At 42.7% G+C, this 21,045-nt stretch overlaps 1 protein-coding gene across 1 annotated transcript in view; it reads left to right on the top strand.

Annotated features, from left to right (window-relative positions):
• LRRC7 (leucine rich repeat containing 7) overlaps positions 1–21,045 on the top strand; it is a 1,681,735-nt gene that overhangs the window by 924,792 nt on the left and 735,898 nt on the right. The window contains exon 9 of the mRNA XM_069232450.1: positions 17,925–17,988. Coding sequence (XP_069088551.1) covers positions 17,925–17,988 — 64 coding nt within the window. The remainder of the gene's footprint in view (positions 1–17,924; positions 17,989–21,045) is intronic.

Raw genomic sequence — 21,045 nt, 5'->3', positions numbered from 1 at the left:
CTAACCACAAATTAGTTTAATTAGCTAGGATAATTATCCAAACATTGTGCTGATAGTCAAGTATTTCTTATTTCATTAAATAATTCTGTATGTATATTTTGATGCTTTGTGGAACCTACGAACTAAAGCCCAGTTTATAGTCCTGAGACATAAACTGAATTCTGCCCTGAATTTACTACCCAAATTCATACATGAAAATAGCACATAGAGTACAGAGTATAATATTACAGACCTGTGCCAACACACATTAATTAGAATATATTTGTGAAATTAGTCCATTAAATGAATGTGAAAACAATCTCCAGAAGATGTGTAGAATTCTGGATCAACAAAATCTGATTCTGACATACTATACATGTGATGAGTAACCAATTTGTCCATAAATTCCTTATTGGAAAAGATTTCTAAAATCCACCAAAAAAACTACAAGATGTGAGATGATGATGTGTTCCACTTATATAACAATAATGTTTTGAGGATCCTCTGCACAATTCTTGATAGCGTCCTGAAGCAGCAGGTAGAGGCAGGAGGATGTCATTATTACTTTTTATTTTACCAGACACTACTATGTTTACAGACACATTTGTAGTACTGCCAGGAGCTTCAAATATGCTATGCTAGGTAAGGTCTGCTGTAGCATTTCTTGAAACACCCAATCAGGTGAAAGAGATACTCAGTACCTACCAAGAACTATCTAACATAGACACCCTAAATAGTTGTCTCTGTTCATTTAACAACATTACAAAGACCATTTAAGGTTTGTTGAGACCTGGTCCGCCTAATTTCATCAATCTCTTATACAGTTCATAGACGTTTCTTAATGCCACCTCACCTCATTGCTACAATACTCCTTTGTCTCTTTTACAGCTGTGGTTTTGAAATGCAAAGCAAAAACATTTAAATCTGCTCTGGGCCAGTGCTCCATACCACAACTAATTCTCCTCTCAACCATGGTAGAATCCCCTCTTCCCTATGACACAACTACTGCCCCTACTGGAGCATTCCATTATCACTACCCTCCAGAGAAAAAAGCTGCCAACCCGAAGTCCTGGCAAACTAATGACCTAATGCCAAACAACCATTTTCAGCAAAATTTTAGAGTGGAAAAAAGAGGAAAACTTCTGGAACTCTACCATCTCTACCATGACCAAATGTGTGGATTCTACTACACAGAAAGCATGCTGTTTAATATGAGGGAAGAGTTCCTCCTCCAGCTTAGTGAGGTCAACAAACCTCCCTTATACTCTTTCACCTTTTTGCCACCTATGATACCATAGATCACACAAGCTAACAGGAGAGGCTCAAGCAGTAGAGAGGCATGTTTGAGCCTGTACTTCAATGGCTTCATTAACGTCCCATCAGTTGCAGACAAGAAGTCAGGTTCACATAATTAAAATCATACACACAGCCATTACTTTGCGGTATTCTTTAAGGATCGGCCAACTAGTACTTTCTCTTCCCATTAGCTCAGCTCTCCAAACAGTATCAAATGTATGCTCATGTCACATAGATCCACTTATGACTGCATATTGTGTCAGGGCATCTAACAAACATCGCTTCATGCTTCTATTGAATAAAGGAGGGTTCCTGTGCATGAATATTGCCAGACCCTATATCGTAATAACTCGAATCACTGAATCTGAGTCACTACCATTCATGACCCTTAACTTTTGAAATCCTACACATGTCCTCTGTGAATGTATTCTTCTCTGTGAAAGTATTCTTTTTGATTCCAACCAATCTTTTGCCTTGTAAATCAACACTCTGATAAAAGGTTTAAATATCATCTCATTCCTAAAATCTTGCCACTCCTCATACTAGCAGCAGAGATTAAATAATTAAAGCCCGGATCCTCCTGTGCCTCAGTTATTGTAAGATAATTTAATTAGGCTTCTCAAAAAAACTCAGTTTCTGCTCTAAAGACATAGGTACCAGGGAGCCGATTTTGCTTAAATCTATGGAAATGGATCCACATCAACCCTGCTCTAGAGACACTTCACTGTCTCACTATTGGTGCCAGGATTTAATTCAATACTCTAATTTAGGACTCAATTTAATAGTAATTTGAAATCCAATCCGATGCTAATGTTGGATTTTAAATTGTTATTTTGAAAATGTCACTTTTAGAAAGTAGCCATTTTCCTGGCAAAAGCCTCTGGTAACTTTTGTCAGAGTTAATCCCCAACTATCACCTGGCAGCTTGCTAGGAGGTGTTAATTACTCCCAGAAAATGTAACAAAAGGGCCTTTGCTGGGTGAAGGTGTGACCTCCTCCTGACATGATGGCTTGTGGAATGTCCCCACCAACTGCATACACTTCAAAGGGTCATCCCCTGTCACAGGCAGATGTAACTTATACTTAGGCTTGCCCCTGCCATTGTCTGAGTAGACAGAGTGTCATCAATTCACGTTAGAGGGAAACCTGTTTCAGAATTGGTTTCCAAGTGAGTTCCTCATATCCTAGACACACATCAGGGTTGTTCCCATAGCACTGACCGGAGGAAGAAATAACCTGCTATATTCAGTTTTGACAGCACAGTGCAATGCGGAATAGTTTAGGTCCAAACACCCAGGAAGTGATGTCAGAGTGGGTAGGGTGGCTTCTGGGATTGTTTTTCCTATTGGTCAGTGAGGTACCCCCACCCACAAGCTAGTGCAAAGACATACAAGAGGTGCACTGGAAACCCTCCTCAGATCATTGATGGAGCAGAGGTAGGCAGAAGAAGGACTGAACCTGCTGAACTGTGTGGACTTCAGAAGGAGGGTTGCATCTACTTTCACCTGTGGAAAGAAACCCCAAGGGCTGGACCTGCTCCTACTTGAACCCAGGACAGAGAGTGGACTCCAAGGGCTCGTTGTCTAGCCTCCTGTTAAGCTCCAGGAATATATAAGCCTGCAACGTCAATCGCCCGATTGACCTGTCACAACTGGATTTGCACTGGACCCTTCTGGAGGCTTCTAGGAGATTGCTTCATAACCCTTCAAGTGGTGCCCACAAGATCCTGGACTCTTGGCTGGTGCTAAAAGTGTATGTACACATCAAAACTGGACACTTAGAAACTCTTTCCCAACATTTTCTAAAAAGAACCAGAAGCTAATACCAAGCCCCTGACTGGCCGCAGCAGCTGACGTCGAACCACCGGTAGTATTTAACAAAGTTGAGTTTGATGAGGATCCAACTGCTGACAAGACCTTTCTGGGCACAGACTTCAGACTTTGCCTGCCAGGAGCCTTCCTGCCATTGATGATGCGAGCCTTGAACACCATTGAGGCTCCCACTGAGGTTATGTACTTTAGCTGATCAATGACTACAAGCCCTACTTTGGATCTAGCCTGCAGCTCAGCCCACCGAAGAATTCATCTACAAGTTTTTTTCTACAGAAAAACATCTAAGGTAGAAGGTAACCTTTCCAGCTGGACAAATCTGGCTTCTATATCTAATCCCATTAAAACACTTGTATCTCCTAACTTAAAGCAATCTGCTCAGTCTTATAGCTACCAAGTGTTGAGTTCAGGTTTAAATTACTGAAACTTAACTGGACTTAGTAAAGGATTACACAAATATTACTTCAATGAAAACTACAATTCACTTCAACTAATAAACCACTATATATTTATAGAGTTATAGGATGTCCGCTCCTACGTAGAGGAATCTAAATACCCTGAATCTTGATGGTCCAATGAAATGTCCTTAAAACCCCCATTTCAGTAGATGAAGTATTCTATGTTTTGGGGCATCTAAATCACAACGAACCACCGGACCCAAATAGCTACAGTTGAATACTACAAGGCCTTTGGAAGGTTACTTGATCCAAAGTTGGCCGTTGACTTCAGCTCTTTTTTACAAAGCCAATTGACCGCTCCGTCAATGTGTAAAGCCTCTATCATGGGTTTTCCTGAAGCTCTGCAAGGACTCTAAGCAGTGCAGCTCAACCTCCCGATCTTGCTCCTCAACATAGATATAACAATGGTTACAATCTTCCTGACACAATGGCGTGAGGTCATGTTTCCACAAACCCTCCACGCAAATGTAACCGACATAGAACCCTAGCACCGTACATTAGCAGTAACAGGCTAATAAAAGGGATTTGAAAGGGAGGGTTCAATTTAAGTACACACGTAGAATTCCACAATCAAAATACATTTCAGATAATTGGCAGTGCTTTCTCTATTCAAAAGGAGTCTGATTCGAGAATGGAGATTTCTCAATGCTGGAATTCGTAGGTAGACACAAGAGTTCAGTTGACCCTGACAGCTAACATGGTAATCCAGTGTAACAATTCCTAGCTAGCATGGCAAGGTTAATGGGAGTTGCAGAAATTGCGCACATGGGCTTGCAGCTGGTTTAGCCGCATAGTTGTCAAAATGACAACTACTGATATTTTTTTTTTAAGACACTTCATTACATATCAGCCTGGCATCCTTCACTGACTTCAAGTTCTAATTGATGACTGAAGCATAATAGATGATCTAAAATGCAACTGATCCATGGCCTAAGGAAAGGGAAACTGGATGGGGCCAAATATTTTCAAGCAGTGCAGCTTAGATATTTGGCAGACAGGTACGGAGATGAATCCAAAAATCAGTGGTGCTTTGTGGACCACACAATGGCACGTGGTCCACTATGACTGGTCCCTTGGCTTTCAATGACAATTGGATTTACAACTCCCTATAAGGAGGACTTTAGTGTGCTTCTGGGATAGGCTGAGTATTTCTTTGGCTCTCACGTCATTTCCTTTCCCCTTTATGCCATTTGGGAGCCACCTGGGTTTCATCCCTGCTTTTATAGGTAAAGGATGTGAAGACTGGCAGCTGAAGAGATGTATACAAATGGGGAATATCTTTAAATTAGAGCATTTAAACCCTTTTCTCAGTTTAATAGTGACTATGACTTTGCTTAAGCCAAACAGCTTTATTAAAGAGAGATGCTCTCCTGGGTCTTACATCCATCAATACAACAGTAAGATGCAAGAGCACTCACAGACTTTGAGAAATCGATAAAATCAAAAAAAGAGAAATGTTTTTGACACCACATCTATACAAACCTTTGGGCACTAAAAAGGTCCATTCCAGAGGGTACGGCAAAAGGAACTCCACACTGAACTTACAGATGTGCAGTCAGGAAATATACTGACTAAAGGCACTGAAACAGCAAGGAGTGTAGTGAGTAGAGACTTACAGTACAAGTCAATATACTGTAGGTGCTATATTCATGTTAGAATCATAAATGGTGCCTGGGCTTTTCTGAAAGATGTTGATAAGTTGTGGGGGTGAAAGCATCTTCCTATATGTCTTATGGAGCTGTTCCTATTTGGCCGATCTATGGGAGGAGTTACTAGCAGAGGTGCTGGAACATTTTTTTTTAGGGTTTGGGAGCTGTACAAGCATACATTTTAACAGTGTTTCTTTTAAAACACAAACAAATACTGTCAGAAGTTAAACTTTTAAAAGGCCTCTTTTGTTCATTTTCCTTATAAACTTTTTCAGGTTTTATGGGGGTTCTGCAGCACCTCCTGCACCCCCTCATCATCACTAGTTATTAGGCACATTTAACATTGCATTCAACATATCCTTCCATAGGGTCCCCTTGCTGTCTATTTTGAACAATCAAGTGGAGGCTAGGGATGGATATTTTGGCTTCATTCTCAGAAGGGGCAAAAGGTTGCAAAGGTGCTACTGACAGCACAGCAAGCAAAAACAGCTAGATGGAAAATAGAAGTGGTGACAACCGAAATAACTGGGTACAAAGTATAATGCACTTACTAGCTAAAAACTGGTAATGGAGATCACAGGTCAACTTTTTTGTTTTGAAGAGGATGTGAACCCCACTTTAAGCCTTTTATAGCAGGCGATCTTTGAACTCTCATCACCCAAATATTTCAAAGCAGTATGCGTTATTCCGCCCACAATTTGCCAGAGTACAGGAAGAGAGGCCACTAATGTAGATAAACTGATTTGGTTGTGGAGGGGAAACAACCATGAAGACCCTGGAAGGCAATTCCTCTGATTCTCCGCTTTGTAGCAACTAGACCCGGAAGGGAGGCTGTTTGGAACGATGAGGCAAGATGACATGTCAATTGATGATGAAGAACCTTGTAGTTCCCAAATGATGTGCAGGGCTGGAGAGTTGGGGAGTGGCAGTGGTTGCTGTAGGATCATGTTCTGGTTTTCATGGAAATGTTGAATAAAAACATCTTAATCTAAAGTATTGAGACTTGATTGTCATTCCAGTTGTCTTTTACTTTCTGTGCTGTTGTAGCTTTCCTGTATTGCCTTTTTATTAGATGATACTTAGGACTAAGGGCCTGATTATGAGTCTGCCAGTCACAAGACCACCAGACTTACTGTGGGGGTCCAACCACCACATTACAGGTTTGGCGGTGGACCACCAACCGTCCTCCTTCTCCACTAGGATCCAGGATCCCAATGGGGTGACTGTGGTCTTGGTTGTAATCTGCCAGGTCGGCACTGAACATGGCTCTGCACTGCTAATTATAACCTTGTTCTCCACCAGCCTTTCATAGTGGTTTCCCCACCATGAAAAGGCTGGCGGAGAACAAGTGCAGGGGCCACAGGGGGGCTACTGCACTGCCCATGCCCATGGCATAGGCAGTGCAGGGGCCCCCTCCCCAGAATCATCGGAATGCGCAGTGTCCGCTTTGCAGACAGTGCACATTCCAAGGGTGTGATGGCATTAGAGTAAACTCCATGTAGAGCCGAGACTAATAGTGTGGCACGTTTTCCACTGGGCTGACCAGCCGAAACCTTTATTGCCGCTGGTCAGCCCAGTGGAAAACTCGTAATGGTTCTGGGGGGGAGACCACCAGCACCGTTGCGGTCTCCTCATTGCAAGTCTGGCAGTCTGGTGGTCTGACCGCCAGACTAGTAATAAGGCCCTTAGGGCCTGATTACAACCTTGGAAGAGGGGGTTACGCTGTCACAAACATGACGGGTATCCCACCTGCCGTATTACAAGTTCCATTATATCCCATGGAACTTGTAAAATGGCGGACGGGCTATCCGTCATTTAAAATCGTTCAAGCTATTTGGATCTATCCTGCCTTTTTTTCATTGTCAGTCTTGCTAACAAGGTTGAGAAATGTACTGTGGGTAAGATCAATGCAGTGTGTCTTGTATTGGCTTTCTAAATAAAAATTAAACACAGGCGTTCAACACTGATCCAGCCACAGAGTACATGCGCTCAACAAGCTTTAATTAGAGTATGGGGTACTGGAAATAACCTGCTCATAAATCAATACAATGAAGACTGATATCTGTTATTATTATGGTACAAGTGACATATATGAGTACATCATCCCAGCATCATGTGACTAGTCAGATGCAGCGAAAGCCCTAATGACTTGAGAAGAACTAATTGTTCCTTGAGAAAGCTTGATGCATGTGTGTATTATGTGGTTCATGGCTGCACACGGGCTGCATTTGAGGTGTATTATGGAGGTGTACAAATTGTTGAATAATTCTGTGAAACTAGTGATCAGTTCTTTTAAATGTTGCTGGAGGAGCTAAGCCAAGTTAATCCTTGGAGTTGTTGTTATTTGCAACGGTGATACTCGTATCTATGTCAGAAACTAAACATTTTGAAAAGATGCAATCTGTAGAGTAGATCATTAACATTCTCCCTTGAAAAAGGAACAGAGTGCCTAATTTGACAGGGTTTTTGTGGGATAAAATGCTCCTTTTTTTGCCACGATATATGATAATACATTATATTTAGCAGGGGGCTATTTAAAGTTCCCTTGGGAATAGTATTTTTCTGTGTCACTGCAAGGACCAGCACCGGATTTCAGTAAGTGCGTGGGTGATGTTATTTGGCACCTTGTCACACCATACTACATACTACAAGGGTGAGTTATTTCGCCAAATTCATTGTGCAGCAGTAAGTGCTGTCTTAGTGAAGCAAATAACTATTGTTTGTATTTTGTCCTTGTGGACTCAATTATGTCATTATTTGTTTGTATTTTTTTTATGCTGTTGAGTGCAATTAACATCAGAAAAACGAAACTTTACGAAATAGCGCAGAGATACTAATAGGACACGCATTTAACTCTCACCACTTAAATACCATTTGTAGGTCACAAATTTGAGCCCCAGGATTGCAGACTAGGCCAGAGTTGTAATGTTTCAGCTCAACGCCGCTCCTGAACAAGGGGAGAAAACCGTGCAGAGCAATATGTGTATTTTAAACATGGCCTGCTGTAAAGTCTCGCAGCAAAATACAGACGTAAGAGTTGCTGCCTAGCACGGGACTTTTACTGAAAGCATATCCTTCTGGGTTCAGTATGCGTAGTCAAACTCTGAAGCATTGCACACATTGTATGTGTAGTGTGCACTGCAGCACATATGAAATGTGTGGGTTGTTTGGAGAAATTAAAGCATTTCCCTTATTAGCAGCTGCTTCAAGGAGGTGTTATGTTTTGATGCAAAGCCCAGTCTACCGATCTAAAAAGGTCAGGCTTTGTGTCAGGCTGTGCACTGAACCACCACAGTTGCGCTAAAATAACACCTCCTTGATGCAAAGTGACAGAAAGCAGCACAAAACTCGATTTGCACTGAGAAAAAGGCATATTTCTTGGCCAATATGATTTTTGCTCTTCAAACTTGGTGACACAAAGTGCAAGTGATTAGTGTGGGGCCGTTTTTTGTTGTGCTGCCCTACGCCAATGTGGAAGGGCAGGAATGCACTGTATTTGTAGAATACAGTGCATTCCTGTCCTTTCACCCACCTCTGAAGCACAATTTGGTGCCTAGCGCCAATGCAGGCACACTTGCACCATGGTGTTGCATGCAGTATTGTTTTTGTGCAAGAAGGGGCACCTTCCTGCTCAGAAATAATCCAGAGAGGTGTTTTCCTCTTTCTCTGCATGCTGCTAAATGCAGCACACATAGAAAGAAGAAAAACAACGAGAAATAAAAATATTTCTTCTCTTCACACCACCCCTGGGGAGGTGTAAGGTTTTGGTGCTGTCCCAGGTTTATGATATTTAGTAAATCTGGGGCAGTGTTAAAATCCATGGGTGTTGTGTGGGAAAACCCACTGCAATGCCCATGGAACGTCCCCCGGACAGAGAGTAAGGCAACGCTGCCCTGCCTTACTCCATACCTATGAAGCCATGCAAAGTGGTTTTTCGTGGCCTCATAGATATGGATCTGCAGTCTCTGGTGCCAGAGCGTAAAAAAAAAGTGATGCTCTGGTGGCGTATGGGGGCTGTAACTATGCCCCTTAATGCTAGGCCAAGACTTTATAAGGATTTACACCACTTTGCGCCAGCACAAATTTGTAATAAATCTGGGCCCTAAATTGGGTAACAATAGCACCTAATATGTACAGTTCGAACTGCAGAAGTGTGGTATGAAGTGGTATATAAAACAAATAACAAGTCCTCATTAGGATGTGCAATTTTGCCCCACTTCCTATGTGCTTGGCAGTGCTGTTTTAAAGAAGCAAACATCATTGCTAGCATTTGGTCTTCAAAGGCAAATATGAAACAATATTGATTTCTTATGCAGGTAAATTACGTAGTCTCATGCTTGTTTATGTGCTCTTCATGTCTCTTTATGTTTGAATGTTTGAATTTCCATCAAGCAACAAGATATTTGATAAATGATTTGGGGCAGAATTTAATTAACAAGCATAAGCCGAACAAATATTTCTAGCATTTGGGTGGGGAAATGTTTGTGTCACCCCCACATAAACTATCTTACAAAGCACAACCCATAATAAAGCAATGTCTTGGGCTACAACAGTATGCAAGCAGGGAGTATGAACTTAAAAAGTATAATCAGCAAAACATTTTAAAGTAGATACTCTTGAAAGAGGGCCAGTATTTTCATTGCATCTTTAAGGAAGACTATGGGTGTCATTATGACCACGGCGGACGACATTAATATGGAGGAAAGTATTGCCAACGCAAGCCAAACTGCCAATGTACCACACCTCCCATCACAGCAGTAACAACCGCTGGGCTGGAGACTTCAGTCTTCAGCCCGGCGGCCGTCACTAGCCTGCCTGCTGGATTATGACCCCGCCTGCCGCCATGGTTTTCGTGGCAACCGTACCGCCACGAAAACCATGGCGGTAGGCACTATCAGTGACAGGGAATTCCTTCCCTGTCAATGATAGGGGTCTTTCCCCCACCCCCTCACCAGGTTTCTCACACCCCTCCCACCATCTCCAAACCCCACTTCTTTCACACACCTTCATTCACACACGCATTCACACACTCATTCCCACATTCATCCACGCATGCACACATCCATTCACACACATCCACACACACTTACATACATATAAGCACACATGCTTTCACACAACACAACATACACGCACTCACACATCCATACATGCACACACATGCAACACGCACCTGCATTAACGCACGCACAGACATACAGACACACCCCCACACACACACAACAACCCCATCCCCCTCCCCTGTCAGATCACCCGACTTACCTGTTGTGAGGGGGTTCACAGGCAGGAGACGGGACGGGGCGCTGCTGCCAGCAGAACACTGCCAGGCCGTATCATGGGTCATGATACGGTCTGCGGCGGTCTACTGGCGTGTCGCTGCTGCTGGCAGCAGCCCCACCTTACCGTTATCCACCGGCATGGCCACAGCTGGATTCCAGCCACTCTTCTGGCGGAAATCAGGCTGTGGTCATAATTTGGCGGACAGCTGGTAGCCACAGCGACGGTCTTTTGGCGGCCGTCCCCGCAGCAGTAGGCAGTTTTTACCACCAGGTTCAAAATGACCCCCTATGTGTATATATGTATTTTATTTGTGAACAAAAAAGTTGTAAATTCAACATGATATCATGACAGCAAAGCAAAATGAAAACAAGAGCTATTCATTATTCACCCGTGTGTGTTCACTCATGACAAAGGTACCCAAAAAGTAAGTACGTCCCAAACAACAATAGGAGTAAAACAGTAATTAAAATGTCATCTGTCAGCAAAGTGAATACATCAAAGAAAGCACAGTGTGTCTAAAGCTACATGTCACATCTGTAGTCTAACAAAAAGGCTATGTGAGCCCTATTATATTACTAAAGCCTAAGGGAACACAATTGCAACAACGTAACTATCCTCAAATTCCTGGCCATCTTGGAAAGGTCATCCAAGCAATGGAAACACATGACCATGTTCTGTGTTTTATGGAACTGTTGCTAAAGAGGGCTGACCAAACATCTTCTCCCACTCTGTACTTCATAGTGTACTTTTGGAAGAATTGATTAGATGGGTGTCTTAAATACAGCTACTGCTGTCTGTAGTAAGACCTAATGCCAGTTTAGAAGCTTAGACTTTGATGTACAGCTGAAAAGTAATGTCTACAATAAAAGTTGCAGAAACAGGGGAAAGCTCTCTGCTAGCATACACCTTTTATTATGCTATACGGTTTTGGTTTTGGTAAGTGTTGTTAAACTTGTAAATATGACTATGTAAGATGGGTAACAAGTTTGGGGAGGGGAGGAAAAGGGATTGCATTCAATATAGATCTTATCAGACTAATAATTCTTAGCAAAACTGAACAAACCAACACAACCAATCTTTGGTGTGTGTGTCTTTTGACTTGTTCCATCTGCATTCACTTCTTTTAGACTGCTCCTTTTACCACCCCTTCCATTTCACATACACTCAAACCTTGGACTTTCTTTTCTTTAAGTGAAGGCCATATTTCAATAGCTGGGCACCTCCTGCACAGACTTTGAAATAGGACCTTAATTACTTTTGGCATATGTGACAATTGTTCTGTATCCTCTATAAGGAGGCCAAGGATCCAAGCACTGCATAAGCATGTGTTCAGAACTTGTATATAACACAGTGACCAGCACTATCAGAAACTTACATTGCCATCAGCCTCAACACCACACCCCTCAGTTATCCCATTTGATGTATATCCATCCATGCCCTTAACTCACCCAGAGGTGACTCAATTCACATAATACTCATTTGAAAAAGAAAACTAAGGAAACACATCTGGGAAAAATAAAATTATGGCATGTATGCCATGTAACATGAGTTAAAATATGTGAAGTATGCCAGGGACTGCATCTCTGACTTGATTAACTTAAGAGGTCTTGCACAGGTTTGACAAAAAGGTAAGGGTTATTGTTTGTAAAGTTAGTGACGTGAGTATAGGGTCCAGTAGGGACCTGTTTCAATGTCTGTTCAAATTACTAGCAGTGTTAAGTACTGACAGGATACACCTTTCTGATACTTTGGTGTATCATTGTGATGATTTCTCCCATCATAATGAACTCAAGAACTAGTTTTTGAAATTCATAAATAAGACAGTGTGTCATTAAGAGAACTGCAAAGGGGTCAGTAGAGAAAGTATATTTAAAAAGTAAATAAACCTACTCATCATAGCTTTGTGTCAGAGTCACCAGATCCTCGGGGTCTGTGCACGGTCCCAACACTTCCACCACAAGACACCTCCAATACTCTGATTAGATTTATCACAGAGTCTAAGAGAGTCCAAGTGGGGAAAAGGGGATTAGAACGGGAACAGCTGGGAAGGAGACCTGTAGGAAGCAAAAGGTTAAAACACAACATCAAAATTACATCTCATGAAATCAGTACCATGCTACAACTCTAAGCTTCGTCTTTTCCAAAAAAACATGAACAACCCTAGAATAGTCCTAAAACTGACTAGGCTTTAGATGACCGAATACCTGAGGAGGAAACAGGAAAAGTTAAATAGGACTTTCAGATTCAAGTACTTTCTTTAGCATGAGAATCAGGAAACACTCTGAGCAATTTCTAAACAACCGTATGAATCTCCTTTTAAGAATACATATCAGGAACACACAGCATTACATCTAGAAATCTGGTATTGTTGTGTTCATCTCAGAAAAAACATTGGAAAGTGAATTGCACACATTGCAGATTTTTATAAGAGTATTAAACACCATAAAGGATTGTACACCATGAAATCACACAAGGTAGATTCAAGGAATAAATCATGCGACGTGTCAACTTGAAATGCTACCAAGAAAATGTCTTAGAATGGTAGCCCACAGTAATTTACATTATTTATACATGAGGAAAGAATTGCGCGTCTTGCCGATTCAAATGCCACCATACAAATGCCAAGAAATGGTAGCGCACAATGAACAACATGAAAAGCACTCAGGGAAAAAATTGCGCGTCTTGTTGATTCAAATGGCCCCATGCAAATGCCAAGAATTGGTAGCGCACAATGAATAACATGAAAAAACACTCAAGGAAAGAATCGCGCGTGTTGCCGATTCGAATGCCACCATGTAAATGCCAGAAAATGGTAGCGCACAATGAACAGCATGAATTACACACGAGAAGTGAGCCACCATGTAAATGTCAAGAAAAGGTAGCGCGCAACGAACAACAAAATTAAATGCTCATGAAACGAGTTGCACGTCTTGCCAACTCGTAAAACATCATGTAAATGTCAAGAAATATCAGCGCGCAATGAACAGCAATGTAATAACGAAGTCAAATCTTTATGGAATAAATTGCGCGTCCTCCCTATTTGCAAACCACCATACAAACGTCCAAAAATGGCAGCGCACAAGTAATCTGTTATTCATTTAAGAATTAAAATCAAGAATATGAAAATTCTCAATTACGATGTTGGGAAATGCCCAAACACCGTCTTACCGCCTGGAAACAGTGATCACCAATGAGAGATGAGTGCAGAAGACTGGAAAATCCAAATAGGCCGCTGGGACAGGAGCTCAGGAAGAAGCTGCTGCTCTGCACCGGGACCTCTGAATGAGCACTGGAAGTTGGGCTGACTCTCTTTTATAGAGTCTTGGCCCAGCCTAGAACCACGCCCAGGCATGTTGCAGGGAAAGTCTCTAGAAGGCCCTGGAAAGGGACCACACCCTAACACACTCTGAATGTCTGCAGCAATACATTGCAAATGTACAGTATTTATAAGCACCTTAAAAATGAATCTTTTGGATGGAATTCTGCAATGCAAAAGGTTAAACAATAACATACCATCACAATGCATAAATTACATTATCTTGCGAGTGTTGGGTTTTTGCATTCTAGATGCCCGTAGAGCGCGCACTGTCCTGGTGTTGACAGCTTTGCTCCTGTTACGTGAGTAGTTTCCTGGATGTATAGGATTCTCTTAATTCCTTGGGAGTAGTCATAATATGTATGAAGTAAAACATTTCCTGTAATGCTTGTATAGCTCAACCTTCATTTGTACTCACACCTTCAAATAAACTGAAGTTTGATCAATCCACAGTATGTATGTATGTTTGCATGTGATATTTGCCTAATGTCTGTAATGCCCTGAAAGGTGCCTGTGTGCAGTCTGTGAGTTCATGGAACAGGGTTTTGCCACCAACCAACTAGGAGTGCATACACAAGCTTTGAAAAGCAGGTCTGAAATTGCTTTCTAGATTGAACAGTTTCACTTTCTCTAGCAGAGAGAAAAGATATCAGGTTGTCTTGATTTAATTGGTGATTTGTTCCAGGGTGATTGTGACTGACTGTGGGGTCGGGGAAAGTTGGGATTCAAATCAGAGGAAGCTTATGCTGTTCCGTCTGGTTGGTACTGGCTGTTGATACACTATCAGATTGTTAGGATTGACATCTTTGGCATGGTATTCTCCCAAACGTTTTGCCCTCACCCCATTACTTTCCTGAACCTGATAATGTTGACATTAGAATTCTGTGCACTTTACCCCTACTATCCAGTGCTATATTGTGTGTGCTCACTCCTTAAAACATGGTAAAATATTAGGTTATGTTGTGTTGATTTGTCTATTGCAGCTTATCACTCAGTGGGGTATCCAGGCATCCAGGGGTGTTGGAGTAACACCAAGGGTGATGGGAGTCAGCCTGAGGGATTAGTTGAAGAACCAGGTCTTTAGCTTCTTGTGGAATTCAAGAAGTGAGGAGGAGCACCTGATGTGGCGAGGGAGTTTATTCCTTGCTGTGATGTACAAAATGCTAGACTACCCTTTCTATGTGGGGGTTGTGTGCAACTGGAGGATAGGCTGAGCACAATGTCTGTTGGGGTGGTGAAAGTGAAGGCAGTTGTTAAGGTATTTTGGTCCTATGTTGTTCATTGCCTTGTTTGCATGTTTGAGGAGTTTGAATTGGCAGTGTGTATGTATGGGTAGCCAGTGATGCTCTCTGAGATGTGGTGCAATATAGGTGTGTCATGGTAGGTTGAGGATGTGTCTCGCTGCAGTGTTCTGGATGGCCTGCAGTCAGTGGAGAAGAGGGTTGAAGGTCTCAGAGTAGTGTAGTGTCACACTCTAATCTCCTTGTGGTGAGGGCTTGTGTGAAGGTGTGTCTGGAGTTCAGGGGTAGCCATTTGAAAATCTTGTGGAGTGTATGGAAGCAGGAGGAGCCTACACTTTTAATTCCCTTGGAAATCCCTAGTAAATGATAATGCCTGTACCAGGGCCTGTAAATGAAATATTTCTAGTGGGCAGCGGAACTCATTGTGCCACCCATTAAAGTAGCCCCTTAAAACACATCCCAGATCTACCACTGCAGCTTGTAGTGCAGTTTTAAACTGATGCGAAACTGCATTTTGCGTCAAAAAGTATAGCGCCGGCTTGCGCCATTCCAGGACGCCAGCCAGGCACCATATTAATGGAATGGTGCAATCCGGCGCAAAGGGTGGGCTAGCGTAAAAAAAATGATGTTAGTCAGGTGGGGATGGTAGTATGGGAGAAGAGGGTTTTTACACCGTTAGCCAGGTTTTCTGATGCAAAACCATCCATACAACATGACTCCTGTCTTCGCAAAGACAGGAGTTATGCCCACTACCCCAATGGCCAGCACAGGGGACCAGTGTCCCCTGGGCATGGCCATTGCAGCCTGTGCCATGCAGGGTGCCCCAAGTTGGGCCTCCGATGGCACTTCACTTTAAAAAATAAAATACTTACCTATACTTACCCGGGATGGGGTCCCCCATCCTCCTGTGTCCCTCTGGTGTGGATGGAGGTGTTCCTGGGGCTTGAGGAGGGCACCTGTGGATCCATTCCATGGTGTTCAACTATGGAAATGGGTCCACAGGTCCTCGAATGCCTGGTCTGACCCAGGCATTAAATAATGGTGCAAAGCAAGCTTTGCACCATTATTTAGCCCCTCCTCCAACCAGTGTGTCATTTTAGAACAGGGGATAAATATGGGTCTATGGGGTTAGCACTATTTTTTAGATGGGAACGCCTACCTTGCATCTCATTGACGCACGGTAGGTTAACGCATCTAAAAAATGGTGCAAACTCCAATATTTTGACGTTAGACATGTCTAGCGTCAAAATATAAATATAGAGTTTGTTTTGAGACGAATTTGTGTAAAAAAACAAATTACGCAAATTCCGCACAAATGGAGTATAAATATGCCACCAAATGCTTTGAGCAATCAGTAACCTTTTAATGCGCCAGAATTGAAAAGGGAACACATCAGTGCCACCTACTTTCCCCACTCCTGTTCTCTAGTGTGATGAGCCCTTACCTGTCAGATTTAGGGACATAGCTGGGTAATAGGGCATCCGTATTGGCATGGCAATGGTACTATATCCCTAAATTGAAGACAACATCCTGCTATATTTTTGGGATGCTTAAAGATCCCGATATGACACATTGAAAACCCTATACTCACTCCTGCTGAGTGGGCATGGCTCATTCGCTACACTTGTTCTTTGTTTGACGTTTGGAATATCCCAATCTCTGTGCCTGCAGTGGTATAACACCAATGGCAGCGTCCCCAGTCTAGAAATTGTTTCAGCACCACTTATGCCAAGTACATCCCAAATTGGACTTTTACAATTACAAAGCCCGACAATCAGTGGAGTGCAAGCTTTGTGTTTGCAAACATCTGGCCTCAGGTTCCATCGTTGAATGTAATGGGTCCTAATAATTCTTTGCAACCATGGAAGGCACCCCCTATTGAACCTAGATGTGTAAAGATGTTATTGGTAGCGCTGTGCAAAACCAAGTGATTCATAACTTTGGGAAGTTGTTTCGCTAGACTTCACTACTGTCCGAAATGTAAAGCTGGTGTATTTTCCTTGCAAAAAGGGGGGAGTGGATAAAGAGATCTTCAGCAGCATGTGGCATGTTCCTGCTGACAGACATGGTTGCAAGGTTGTCACTCTACAGCCAAATACTTGAAGCTCTCTGTGCCCGGAGATTATTATGCTCTATAGCCTGCTGCTTCAATTACCACCATAAGACTTCCACCAGCAGTGGATGGCTGTAATTGACAAATGAGGACTGTTGTGTTTCCCAGCTCACATTCAGGACAGCCCTGAGTGACAGGGGGTGTCATCCACGCTTCAGCCAGTTCCTGTATTTTGAGATCTCATTCATCTTGAAAAGGACATCTTGTTATAGGAAATTGATTCAGGTGATTCTAAGCTTTGCTTTTTGCCTGATTTCGTGGTGAAGTTGTGATTTCTCTAATTCTCAGGTTCCACACTGTCACGGTGTTACAAACTAAGAGGAATAGTGATCAAAGATATTTCTCATACTTTAAAGTACAACAGTTGATAAAAATAAGCTATGACAACGGCCATGCAGCTTCAACTGTGTTGCTGCCCGTCTTCTTTAATATATGCTGTGTTCCTACATGTCTTATTTAATATTTGCTATGGAGCAGTATCAGTAAATGTATTGTAAATGTATAAATGTACAGATTTAAATTATATTTTCTTTACCGAAAAGGACCAATGCGACATTTAAAAACATTAACTAGTGTGGAGTTCATATGTGAAGTGCCTTGGTCACGTACATCAAGAGAAGTGTAGTGGTTCCCAGCAACGAAAATTGGTCAATCAAAAGAGACATTTGTTTATAGGTTAATCTCATTAAAAAGTGAATTAAAATGGTAAAAATGTAGAAACAAGGATGCTTGATGCTGATTGTAATTTTCTCTTCTGTTGCAGGTCAATGAGCAAACTCACGCAGCTGGAACGACTTGATTTAGGCAATAATGAATTCACGGAAATGGTAAGACATTTAAATGCTATTACAATTTATGGAACATGCCTTTGTGTTTCTCAAGATACAGTAAATGGATTTTGGGAGGAGCGGTGCATTTTGCTGCAGCAGGTTTTATGCTTGAAACAACATTATCAATAGCTATCAATCAACATGTAAATAGAATGAAGAAAATTGTTGTGGGTTTCTAAATTAGCAATTTATCCAAACGGACGAGTTACAGAGTTCCCCAGTTCACTACCAAATATTGGGCCATATGTATCATTCTTTACAACAGTGATTACCTAATTGCGATGTTTTGTGAATCACAATTAAGTAATCACTATTGGAATGTATGAAACTCCAGGAGTTTCATACTGCGATTCGCACGGGCTCGCAAATGGAACTACCTCATTAATATTCTTGACGTAGGTCGCAATTTGCGAGCCATTGTGAATAGCTACAATCACAGGGATGGTGGCCTGCTGGGCTCAGTGACCACCATGTCAGTGATTGCTTTTCAATACAGCAATATTTTTGTTTTTAAATGCAGCCCGTGGGACCACTGCCTGCTCTTAAAAAATGCATTCACAAAGGGGAAGGGCTCCTTTGCGAATGAGTTACCACCAATTTGAAATTGGTGGTAACTGGGATTGTTTTGCGACTGCATTCACAGTCACAAAACAATCATACATACCCCTGTGACTCGGTATTAGGAAGGGACGCCCTTGACACGCCCCTTCCTAATACCGAATCGGTATGTAGTCGCAAATCCAATTTGCAATTCAGTACCAAGTTACCGAATCACAAATTGGACTTGTTACATACCAAAATGCATTTTTTCAATGGCAAACGGCCCATTGGGCTGTTTGCGATCACAAAAATGTTTGATACATCTGGCCCATTGTGCATTTCCTCTTCAACGAAAGAGAAAACGAAAGAGCAAGTTTAGTAAATCTCTTCAACAAGACGAATAGACTCCCACCAATGTGATTACAACAGCCATACCAAAATGGCTGTTTAAGATTGGAAGTAAATACATCACATTGCGACGTGTTTTTCAGTACTTATAGACAGCAAACTAGCGTACGTGAATCAGAGCACTATTTTTGCAGTTTTCTACACCACAAACTCTGCTCATTGATGATAGCTCATTCATGCTCTACATGAGCACCAGATTGCATTACATAGGGTCAGGCACAGAGAGATAAGTGGTTTGCCCAGAATCACAGATTGTTGAGCCAACACCAAAACTCCAACCCTGTTCCACAATTCAAAGGACCACAGCTCTGACCGTAAGGCCATCTTACCTTAAAAATACTGACATATTAAGCCCGTAATGCTTGACAACTCAAGAAAGTGATGTATGCCATAAACAAGCCACAAAACACAGGAGTAACCACTTTCTCAATGCACCTGAATGCTGTATAGCCTCCGGTGTACTAAAGTACCTATGTACAACTCATGACATAAATATCTGGGTTGTCGTATGTGAAACTGTGATTAGCATAGCTGTCACATTATTATACACATTATATTAATATGCAAATGTCCGTCCACAGCAGGTAGTCAGACACCCCTCTTTTTTGTGATGTCTTTGTCGGTCTGCCCACTGTGGGAATTTGCTCTCAACACCGTTCAGTACACTGGCCTCTCATTTGTCTATGATGCCAGTGTGGGACCATCAGCATGGTGACAAATCTGTTAGCACATACCCTGAGTGTAGCGCTCAAATGTACATTACTGTGCTTCTGGTAAGCGCTGCCTGTTAGAAATGGGGTCTTTGGTTGACAGTCAGGTTACCCCCTGTTCAAGCAAGGACCCTCACTCTAGTCAGGGTAAAAGAGAATCACCCTCAGCTAACCCCTGCTTACCCCCTTGGTAGCTTGGCAGAGCAGTAGGCTTAACTTCAGAGCGCTAGGTGTAAAGTATTTGTACCAACACACACAGTAACTTAATGAAAACACTACAGAATGACACAACACCGGTTTAGAAAAATAGGAAATATTTATCTAAACAAAACAAGACCAAAACGACAAAAATCCGACATACACAAGTCAAGTTATGAATTTTTCAAGATTAAACTCAAAAATAGCGCTTAGAAACAAAAATGCTTCAATGAGATGTTAATACGGCGTCGTGATGGAGTCCTTCCCAACAAGCCGACACCAGCGGCGCCGAACACGGAGTCGTGTAGACCCCCAAGTACAGTACCTTTGGTGAAGAGTGAAAACAAGCCGACTCGCGAAGTCGGGGATCGCGGCGTCTGTGTGAAACGTTGAATCTGTGCACTTCGAGCGGCATCAGTCACGACGTGATGCGGCGACTTCCACGGAGTCGCGGACTTCAGCGGGGCTGCTGCGGCGTCAGGCCTGCGAAGAGCGTCGCGTTCCATTGAAGGTCACGGCGTCAGGTGCAGGCGGCGTTACCGGATTCAGAAGCGGCGTCGGTCCGAAGTCGTCCGAAGTCGATTTCCTTGGATTCCACCAGCTTTCCTTTCAAGGGCCCAGGGACTGGATAGGGCACTACTTATCAGAGCAGGAGTCTCTCCAGAGACTCCAGGTGCTGGGAGAGAGAAGTCTTTGCTGTCCCTGAGACTTCAAACAACAGGAGGCAAGCTCTAACTCAAGCCCTTGGAGATTTCTTCACAAGATGGAAGGCACACAAAGTCCAGTCTTTGCCCTCTTACTCTGGCAGAAGCAGCACTGCAGGAAAGCTCCACAAAGCACAGTCACAGGCAGGGCAGCACTTCTTCCTCAGCTATCAGTTCTTCTCCAGGCAGAGGTTCCTCTTGGTTCCAGAAGTGTTTCTAAAGTCTGTAGATTTGGGTGCCCTTCTTATACCCATTTTAGTCTTTGAAGTCACCTTCCTTCAAAGGGGTCTCACACCTACTTGTGAAATCCTGCCTTGCCCAGGCAAGGCCTCAGACACACACCGGGGGGTTGGAGCTGGCATTGTCAGAGGCAGGCACAGTCCTTTCAGATGAGAGTGACCACTCCACCCCTCCCTCCTAGCAGAGATGGCTAATCAGGAAATGCAGGTTACACCCCAGCCCCCTTTGTGTCACTGTCAAGTGCAAGGTGAAAA

Source organism: Pleurodeles waltl, chromosome 4_2 (genome assembly GCF_031143425.1).
Source record: "Pleurodeles waltl isolate 20211129_DDA chromosome 4_2, aPleWal1.hap1.20221129, whole genome shotgun sequence".
In the NCBI taxonomy this organism is placed as follows: Eukaryota; Metazoa; Chordata; class Amphibia; order Caudata; family Salamandridae; genus Pleurodeles; species Pleurodeles waltl.
This window is presented reverse-complemented; position numbering and strand designations above follow the sequence as displayed.